General features: G+C 52.0%; 1 protein-coding gene across 1 annotated transcript; it reads left to right on the top strand.

Annotated features, from left to right (window-relative positions):
• The first annotated feature begins 2800 nt into the window (after positions 1 to 2800).
• On the top strand, positions 2801 to 9208 carry ZNF503 (zinc finger protein 503). The gene is made up of 2 exons (XM_086922089.1): positions 2801 to 3688; positions 6939 to 9208. Exons 1-2 carry the CDS (start codon positions 3473 to 3475, stop codon positions 8274 to 8276), a joined length of 1554 nt encoding a protein of 517 aa, XP_086778215.1. The 5' UTR covers positions 2801 to 3472; the 3' UTR covers positions 8277 to 9208.
• Positions 9209 to 10673: the final 1465 nt, after the last annotated feature.

Below are 10673 nucleotides of genomic sequence, written 5' to 3'. Positions count from 1 at the left end.
GCATTGATAGACACGTTTGCTGTGAAAACACGTTTTATTATAGTTGAAGAAATAAATAAACAGGCACCGCTATTTACAACCCGAGCTGAAAACGATGAAAACACTCACCCCGCCCCGGATTTTTAGCTGATTGTTTTGTGCAAATGCTTTCGGTGTCATGGGTGTTTGGGGGGTATTTATAAATCTCCAGGAAAGTGTTTCCAAAAGATTTCACGACTCGGGTCAAAGTAGTCCACATAAACAGACTTTAATATCCAGTGGACAGGCACACAAGTGTAACACTAACTGGTAATTAAACTTTGACTTGAAATGGAAAACGTGTTTTCTAAAACACAACCCTGTCATAATCTCCTGTTTGTGTTGAATCTTGTTGACTGTATGCAACCGAAAGACACGGTGTGCACAGACCCGTTAAGGCACTGTTGTGTATGTTCAGGCAGAAAATATATACATTTTAATCACACGGAACCCATAAGGTACACACAACATGAGCTGGTGTGTAAACAAATTCGCTAAGGCACGACGGTTTTATTTGTTTGCGCAAAGACGAGTAGGGAAAGTTGTGGCATAACAAACATTTGCCTCCTGGCCTCTGCCCCGTATGTTTTCGCTTCGGTGGAAGCCGGCCGCTAAAAACAATTCAGGGCAATGGAACTGAAAATATTGTTGCGGGAAATATTTGCACCCCCCTACAAAGTCAGCTGGGGCGAGGAGTTGCGCACACAGTCACCGACAACAAATAAGCTGTTTTGCTGGTGATAAAACTGCTCGAGGCATCGGCAATCAATATAATAGCCGAAGTGAGAAGGCTGTAATTGTGCAGAAATGCTCGGGGGCCGTAATGGATGGCCCCGGCCCTGCCTTTGATCCCGGGCAGTCGTTTGTTCATCCTGTCAGTATTGGCATCCGAGCACCGCTCCGTCTTGTCAATCTTCATCTGTTTTTAACCAGTCCTCCCGCGCCAGCCCTGACTGACGGCCGCGAGATGAAGGAGAAACAACGCACACACACGCGCGCGCAAGAGTCCAGAGAGAGTGTTTCATCAAGACCTCGAGAAATATTGTAAACACCTAACAAATATGGACTTTTTATCCCCCTAAAAAAAAAGTGCCCCCTCTTAATTAAAGTGGGCACCGGGAGGGAGTGCAGCTCGGGGTTGTCCGGGTCGCCGGAGCTAAATGAAGTAGGTCCGCCTTTTGTGTGCATACAAATTGAGTTTACTCTGAGAGCGATTTATTTCCTTAAATTGAAAGGCTCTTTTGAAAGGAGACTTCTCGGCTCTCCCCCCTCCGCGGCGCTCTCTTCCTTCGAGTCACACCAGGCTTGTAATCAGCAACAAAAGCTGACATGAATCAAGGGCGGATTGACAGGGGCTGACAAATAACTGATTGATTGCAAGCGGGCAGCGCTGACAAGTGACGGAGGGGTGGAGATAAAAAAAAGAGATGAAGGGGATATTGAAAACATGTGACCCTTGCATTCCCCAATCTCTGCACTGGGCTGCTCTTGTCATCACATGCCTGATTGGAGCGCTCGGGCTCCGCTCCTGGGCGGGTTGATCCTGTGTTTGCTGCACGGAGGGGCCGGGCTGCGCTGCGTCCGGTCGGCATTTATTTTACCGCTTTCTTACTTAGGCAACAGTAAGTTGTATGGCGGTATTTAGGGCCAAGCAGCAATGTAAAAGGGACATCAGCCGCCAGTTGTTTTTTTTTGTTTTTACTTTTTAGCCTTCAGTACTTTACATGCTATGATTTTGCAGTCACTATTTAGAACTGAGTTTAACAACATGTCCCAGAATGCAATGTGTTGATGGCTGAATAGTGTTTGCTGATTATGTCAAATATGGTAGGAGGAAGACGCTTGGCATCTGTGCACTGGTTGGATTCTAATGGAAGGTGTAAAGGTAGCTTCTGGCCTAGAAATGGGGCAGTCTGTCCTAATTCAGGAAATTAACAGAGTCCACAATCCACCGGTTTAGTAGTAAAACAGATATATAATTTTGGGTGAATTGGGGACTTAACACCACTGGATCTGTGTACACCTCACACGGTTATGCCAGCGGGTAGCCACTGTGCATGTGCCCGAATGAAAGGATAGGGCCCCATAGTCACTCTTTGGACTGTGAAATAGAGCATGAATCATGGTTCAGTGGGGTCCTTAGCAGTGCTGCCTTAACGCATGGGCACGCTGGGCAGTTACTTGGGGCCCTAGGAACACAGGGCCCTCCATGCAGACCAGAATTTAACACTAACTTTCTGCTAAACGGTGTTATTCATGTTAGTGCCTGTGCAGGCAGAGCTCCTTGCACTTCTTTGCCCCAGGGCTGTTATGACGTCCTGGTCTTTAGACCTCTGGACCTGGTGCACTTGCACCTGCTGCACCAATAGAAAATACGCCCCCGCGCTGTACTATTGATAGTTCGGCCCTGAGTACAACTCTACCCTGTTTACCCTGAAATGAAAGTACTTTGTCCCGACGAATGGTTCTGCCCTGCCCCTACCTTCTGCAAACCTTCAAAGGACATGCCAGGGCGCTGCTGTTTCCTCATACTTGTGTTATCTTCTATGCTGCGCGCTGTGCTGGTCTCCGAGAAGCGAGGCGGAGGGAGCCGCTAACCACAGAAACAAAGGCCAGCCCGTCCCCTGTGCACAGAGAGGCGGTGCGAGGGGGAGGCTCTTCCACACACACACATACAGAAGAAAGGGGGACGTCACATCCCCTTGACCCTCCAATCACCTCGGGGTCCCATTTGATTGGAAGGCGGCAAAGGCTTTAATCTCAGCCTAATTCGGCTGCTTTTGATGTGAGTTGCTGTGCCAGAGCCGGGGCTGGGCGGTTTACAGCTCACACCGCACAGAGCAGAGGAGGAGCAGCACGGAGCGCAGCAGCAGCGCAGCAGTGTCAGCAGAGGGGACGGCGCACAGTCACAGCAGAGCAGGAGGAGGCACAGCCACAGAGAGGCTGCAGAAGCGCAGGGAGCTCCGAGCAGGCACAGGGCTCCGGGAAGGACCCGACAGAGAGCGCAGGAGCTGGGACAGGCGCTCTGCACAGACACTCGGGGCAGTGATCGGCGCTGTACAGAGACAGCGCTGAGATCCCTGGAGAGACGCCGTGCTTGCAGACCATTCCCTCAGACGCAGTGAGTCGGACCCGCAGAAATAAGAGTGCAGGAGCCTGGACAGCAGTCCCTGGCAATCGGAAAAGAGACTGCATGAGCTTGGAGAGGCTTTAAGACAGACACACTGCCTGCCCACGGCGGGACAGTCAGCAAGCAGCACTCGGTGGACCCTCGGAGACAAGAGGCTGGCACCTCCCTGGCAGTGACCGCCCGCGCCTTGGCTGTGGGTCCGCAACTCGCCCCGCACTTTACGCACAGGGATCCCTGGACCCCACCGCCTTCGGACACCCCTGCACCCCGGAGGTGACCCTGCGGGGGTCGCCCTGAGCCCGCCGCCCCCATGCCAGTTGGGTCATGATCACATCGCCCTTGCTTTCTGCCGCAAGAGATCGTGTGTTCGGCCAGCAGCCCGGTGCCGCCTTCCTGCACCCCGTGCCGCCCTCGGACCCCGCGCGCCAGGCCCAGCGGCTCCCCATCAAGGTGCTGAAGATGCTGACGGCCCGGAGCGGACACATCCTGCACCCCGAGTACCTGCAGCCCCTGCCCTCCACGCCCGTCAGTCCTATTGAGGTAAGAGCGCTGGGACAGGAGGGGCGCACCCTGCCACCGCCCCAGCCCTGACCTGCGGATCTCTGGCAGTAGTGCTATGGGGCATGGGCATGAAACCACACGCCTGCAGATCAGAGACCGTACGCAGGAAGTAAGGAGGGGGTTGCGACCTTTCAGGGCCTCTAGGAGAGGGCGCTGCACTTGCACCTCCAATAAATAGCTGTTAGGTGTGTTCTGTCCATAGCGGTGCTTCAGAAAATATGAGTTTAGGGTGTGCTTACTTCCGCACTGGATCAGGCAGGATAGGGTGTGTCTGCGCAGTATCCTCACCTGCAGCAATGGTGGGTCGAATTCTGTTCAGAGCTGCTCATTTTGTATAAGTACGGCTTGGTGTGCCCTTAATTGTGGGGTTGTCGTCTGCTGTCTGTGGCAACGTATTACTCGGCATCAAGGATGGATTGGTGCGTTTCAGACTGCACTTTTCCCTGCGGAAGCGGTTGTGCACACAGCGGCAACTTCATAATCAATGGTTGAAGTGCGAAAAGAGCAAGTCCTTTCTGCGCCGGGAAAGGTGCGCGCTCAACGCCCCCTTTATAGAGGCCGGAGTGTGTCTAGTGGCACCTTTTACGAGCGTGGTTAGTGTGTTTTCAGTATCATTTCCATACAAAGGAAATTGATGTTTTCAGTGGCATCTTTAGAAACCGTGGGGCTGCTGTCTGCCTTTAATGGCACTTGGCATGCTTTTAGTTATTTATGTTATAAAGAGTGGAGTTGTGTGTTTACTGTTTGTGTTCACACCTCCATACACAAATGATTGATTGTATGCTCTTCTACGGTACATCCCAATACATAAGAGCGTGGCTTGTTGTTTTACAGGATCCCCTTCACACAAGGTTTAGCGCGTTGTCAGTGCTGTGCATATCTAGGGGTTTGGTGTGTTTACAGTGACATAAATAGAGGGTTGGTATGTTTACAGTAGCTCCTCCGTACATACGAGTTTGCGTGTTTACTGTGACACATGAATTGAGGTTCGCTCTGCTTACAGTGGCCCTTGTTTACCCAGTGGCATCTGTACCAGCAGCTGCCAGGTGAGGCGTGGGTCAGTGGGTGTCCAGGCAGCCAGGGAGGGAGTAGCTGGGAGCCCAGACAGTGGCCTCTTAATGCACTGACTAGGGAGAACCGAGGCGTAGTGGAGGGGCGGTCGGGGCTCTTGTGCAAGAGGGCAAGGCCGCGTGAGCAGCCCTGCCCTACCCAGCCCCCCACCTGAGTCTGGCTGGAGGCAGCATCACACCCAGCCCTAGGGGTGCAGGCCATGCAAAATACTGTCTGCAGGACTTGGGAGAAAAAACACGTGCTCGACTTAAAGGAGTGACGTGGGCTGCAATTTAATATGTTGTAATGATATCACTCAGCCATTGGGTCTTTAATGTCACCCACTTAGCAACAGTTTCAAGGCCGCCTGTGCAGCACAGCGCCCAGCTCTCGCGGGCATGCCTTATAAACCTAATATGACTTAATTTGCAACCCTTGAAGCCAAGTTGTTTTCTTTTGACTTATTTGACTTTTTTAAGATGTCCTCAAACCTAACCTGAGGTCTCCAGCCCACATTACATTCGCATTTTGACGGTGGCCAGTCCACCTCACGAGGGTTTGCCCTTTGCACAATCATCTGGTTTAATTCGGCTCGTCACTATGGCCTCTCCTTAATGGAAGTTGTCTTAAGAACAGGAAATCTGTGTTTACGAGAAACCCACCCCCAGCCTGTCCTTTTGAGGTGCTGTGTGGTGTGACTGTTTGATGATTAAATAATTCCTCACGGTGCTGATCTGTAGCCGAACAGAACTGTCACGTGTGTTTTCTGAATCATTTCTTTTAATGTTAATACTCTGTTAGGACCCCCCCCCCCCCCCCCAAAAAAACACTTTATAGACCTAAAAGAATTCAGAAACAGTTCAGGTCACCAGCGTACGCATTGTGTGTTTAGAAGTATTTAATTTTCCGCATTAGTGAGATTTAATTAAAAATAAGGCGCCCAAAAGTTCAGAAAAGCAGAAGAAATCTTGAAGCGCTGGCCTACTAAAACCTCACACTGTATTGAAACTAGACTGCTGGTTACCATTAGCGCTGTTGTCAAGAACTAAGATGTGGTCATGGATGTACGTTTAGCAGTTTTGTGGACTACAGAGCAGGGAACTCATTCCCTCTCTTTATTCAAAGTTTTCTTATTCTTCTCAATTGGAAATGTATAAATTGTTTCCTAATTTCAAATGCTATAACACTCATGAGACTTGATGATACTTGTAAATGTATTCGTACCAATGAACTAGTTTAGTATTGCTATGTAGACAACCGGTCATTGAACCAGGGGGACTCCATTTAGATATCATGGTCTTCTCGGTTTGTGCTTAAATAGCGCCTGAAATTCAAATGCGTTCTGTCAAAACCTAAGCTTTAGCAATATTTGTACAGGTAGCGCTGCAAATTAAGCAGAACTATGCAGGCAGACTACACCGTAGGCAATTAATGCCCACTTTATTAATTTAAAGGCATTACGTCGTTTCACAAACCTATTGTTGTGAGCAGGTGTGACTTTTTCTTGGGGCGCTGCGGACTTACTCGAAGGGTAAACAGCGAAGCCTGTGAGCCGGGCCAATTTTGCAACTAACTGTGCTAATACCCTCTTATTCAGGCACGCCAATAAGCTGCTGCTCTAAGTGAAAACCAAACTGACTAGTTGTTCATTTCATTAATTCAGTAATAAATATGTTATTGGTGTCCGAATTTTAAAGACACAGGCAAATGTACAAAGTCCTGGGAGTTGTGCAACTCACTCTTGGACATTTATTAATTCTAGAAGTAAGGCTCGCTTTCATCTGGAATTCAATAACGCTCCAAGGGTCTCCGGCACAATTTGGAAACAATTTAGCTTTGGCAAGACCCGCGCATGTGGTGCTGCAAATGATGCAGCACTGTGGTGCTCACATTTTAAGATACTTGAAAACTTATAAGTGTTGAGCCCACATAGTCCTCCCAATAGTGCAGTTTTGCACTGGCAGAGCACCTATGGTGGCACGAATGTCCTTTCTTGCTTATAGAAACGTTGCACTTTTTCAGTATTGCATTTATGCACGATGTCTTGCTCTGTCTAAGGTATTTTGTGAACGACTGTGCTGTGGCGACACCCTTGGGTGCAGCCTGGTAATCTACGTGTAGTTGTGTTGTGTATTGTGCTGAGCGTCTCTAACGCCCCCTCTCCCCTCTCTTTCCGCAGCTCGACGCCAAGAAGAGCCCGCTGGCGCTGCTGGCCCAGACCTGCTCGCAGATCGGCAAGCCGGACCCGTCGCCCTCGTCCAAGCTCTCGTCCTCCTCCTCCTCCTGCGGGGACAAGGACAAGGCGGGCCCGCTGAAGCTGAGCGACATCGGCGCCGAGGACAAGTCCAGCTTCAAGCCCTACTCCAAGCAGAGCGAGAGCGGCAAGAAGGAGGCCGGGGCCGACAAGGCCGGCTTCCGGGTGCCCAGCGCCGCCTGCCCGCCCTTCACGCCGCGCACCGGCAGCCCCAGCTCGCTGCCTTCGCACTCCCCGTGTCCGGCGGACGCCAAGGCCGGCGAGGCGGCGGCGGAGCGGAAGGAGGCCGAGGCGGCGGCCAAGGAGAGCCCCGGCCTGCACGGACGGCTGGAGCAGGAGGGCTCCGGGAAGGGCCTGTGCTCCGAGTCGCCCCGCGGCACCCCCACCTCCTCGGTCTCGGCGCTGGGGGGCGGCCTGGTGGCGCCCGTCTCCCCCTACAAGCCGGGCCAGAGCGTCTTTCCGCTGCCGCCCGCCTCGCTGGGCTACGCCGGCAGCCTGGCCTCGGCCTACGGGGGCTACTCCCCGCAGTTCCTGCAGCAGCACGGCGCCGGCCTGGAGCACGCCAAGGCCGGCCTGGGCTGCGGCAAGGGCGCCGGCTCCAGCCCGCTGGCCGGGGCCTCGCCGCCCGCCGCCCTCATGACGGCCAGCCTCTGCCGGGACCCCTACTGCCTCAGCTACCACTGTGGGGGCGGCGGGTCGGGCGGCGGGGCGCCCCCAGAGCCGCTCAAGGCCTACCCCTTCATGTACGGCGCGGCGCCGCCGCCGCTGGGCCTGCACCCGCAGCACCCGCTCTCCGGACACCCGCTCTACCCCTACGGCTTCATGCTGCCCAACGAGCCGCAGCCGCACGTCTGCAACTGGGTGTCGGCCAGCGGGCCCTGCGACAAGCGCTTCCCGTCCTCCGAGGAGCTGCTGGCGCACCTGCGGACTCACACGGCCTTCTCTGGCGCCGACAAGCTGCTAGCCTCCTACCCTGGCTCCTCGTCGTCGCTGGCTGCGGCCATGGCCTGCCACATGCACCTGCCGCCCTCGGGGGGCAGCCCGGGCCCACTGACGCTGCGCAGCCCGCACCACCACGCCGCGGCCGCAGCAGCAGCCGCCGCGGCCTACGGACTCAGCAGCCGCTACCACCCTTACTCCAAGAGCCCGCTGCAGCCGGGGGCGCCGCTGCCCCTGCCCGCCTCGGCGCAGGGACACTACTACTCGCCCTACGCGCTCTACGGCCAGAGACTGACCACGGCCTCGGCGCTGGGCTACCAGTGAGGGCCGCCGGGCCCGGACTGCGCGCTCTATTTATTGTTAGCTCCAAGCAGGAAATGCTCTGAGAACGGGGGCTCCCCCTGGACAGACACCGCACTCAGCAGAAGGCCGGACAGGCAGACAGGGCCACCCAGGGGCCTGGACAGAAGGGCATCGATCGCCCCCTAGGGGCCTGGACAGAAATGGCCCCAAGGGTCTGGACATTCAACACTCCGCTCCCCTCTAGGGAGTGGAGAGGCCCCGCTCCTTCGGGGGCCTGGACAGGCAGACTCATCTCCCCTCCAGAGGCACTACAGGAATCGCCCCTTCAGTGGCCTGACAGGCAGACACTTTCCACTTAAGGGCCACAGACATATTCCTCACCCAAAGGACCCGGTCAAGGCAGACGCTCTCCCTCCACGGGCCCTTTACGCACATGGCCTCCTCCAGCTGAATGGACAGGACCCTATTTTCCTTTCTAAAAGGGCCCGACAGAACCTGCGTTTCCTTTTGACCACAAAGATCTTTCATCCTTCAAATGCTCATTTCTCTCTGACCGTTCTGCCCCCTTCCCAACCCCTGTACTCGGGGATCTCTCCCCTGCATGTCTGTGACTTCCAACAGATTCCCGACTGGCCACATCTGTCCTTCTACCATTTCAAGCCCCTCTGTTGCTTTTACAAACATGTTTTTGGGCCACTTGAAAGAGCTTTTGGTATCTTTCTTTTGTAATGTATTCTGGACTGAGAGGGGAGGTTGCAAGAAAAAGATCTACTCCGAAAACCTCATTTGCCTTATTTTCTTCAGCGATGAACACTTAACACTTTCTTTTTACGTCCACCCTGTGCATAGGGGCTGAGTAAGGTCTGCCGCGAACTGAAAAAAATCAAGAGACAATGTATTGCTTTAAAGATTAAAAATTCCGTATATTTGATGTATTAAAGGGTTTTTACTTATTTATTACTCAATCTCTTTCTTTTTCGTCCCCTGTTGGAACTTGTGCTTTGAATACAGTAAAATGCTTAACGTTTCGTCCCAAGCCCTTGAACACTTAAAAAAAAAAAAAAAACTGGCTCTGCATGTCATTGAAGAACATCGAAGACTTAAAAAAAAACGCCAGCACAATTTACTTGATGGGAAGTCAGGTTTTAATTTGTATTGTTGAAATTATTTATAATCTAGTTATTTACTGTACTAACATGCTTTTAAAAGCGTAGTGCCCCGTATCCACTCTTTAATGAAAAGCGCTGCTTTGTAGCTGTGTAGATACCATCTGGTAATGAATGACTGCCCTTCCTCCACGGTGACTAACGCGAACTATTTTCTAAAATTTGACTCTGCAGACAAATAGTCTCCTTAATAAAATATCTGGCGGGTGCTCGGGGGTTTAAAAAACATCAGGTCTGTGTCACGCCAGGTGACAATAAAATGCACTTTTGAAATCTTGACTGGGACATGAGGCGCCAATACAAGTAATGTGGTTTTCCACGAAGTAGCTAAGCTTTTCGAAATAAAACAAGTCTGCAGTTCTGCAACAAATAAATGGTTGTTTCGGAGGAACAGTTTGTATAAAGTGGCAGAAATCGCCTATTAAATGAGTTATGAATGGCGTATAGGAGACGTTGTCAGCATGCAAAATAAAACAAATACCCTAAATCCCATTTTGACAGGAAAGCAAACAAGTGCATTGAGGTAGAGCCCGCTGTCTGAGCGTCCCTTTCGAGACACTACAGTGTTTTGAATTCCTTTAGCAGGATCAGACCTGCTGTCTGCGTGCGGTTTGCATGAAGCCCTCCTTTCTCGAGCAAGGTCTGCATTTTTGTAAGCTTAATACCACCGAATGCATTTCACTCGAGGGGCCTAGCTTTGACAAATCCGGGATACGAATATAATTACAGTTCGTAGTTTCCTGTGGTGCACGTATGTTAATTAGTCGAGTGCATTAACGCGACATCATTAGCAGAAGTTGGGAGTTAATGTGCAAAAAAACAATGTTAATTAAGCCTTTTCATGCCCTGTCTGGTTGGAACCCTATGCCGTGGGGACTTGCTACTGCGGGTGGGCGGAAGGGAATGGCGGTGATCGTGCTGTGTGCCGTGGGCGCAAGGACCCGGAAGTGGTTCTGAGAGTAGGGGGCGGTTCCTAGTCCAACAGGAAGCATCTGATTGTGCCCACTGTGGTTCGACTTGGCCGGACGCTCTGCGGCACCGAGACCCTTGTTTTGGTTGATTAACACGAGCTGGTGGAAAGATGGTACCTTTCAATACGTGTCATCTTCAATCCTGCGGAAATTCATTATTGGAGCATATTTCACAAAACTCCCCATTAAAATGACATTTTAAAATCGGAACGCGGGTGGTTATAGTAAAGTCAGTGAGCATATATATATATTTGGCTTTTTATTATTTTTAAACAGCCTGT

Source organism: Lissotriton vulgaris, chromosome 5 (genome assembly GCF_964263255.1).
Source record: "Lissotriton vulgaris chromosome 5, aLisVul1.2, whole genome shotgun sequence".
Classification (NCBI taxonomy): Eukaryota; Metazoa; Chordata; class Amphibia; order Caudata; family Salamandridae; genus Lissotriton; species Lissotriton vulgaris.
This window is presented reverse-complemented; position numbering and strand designations above follow the sequence as displayed.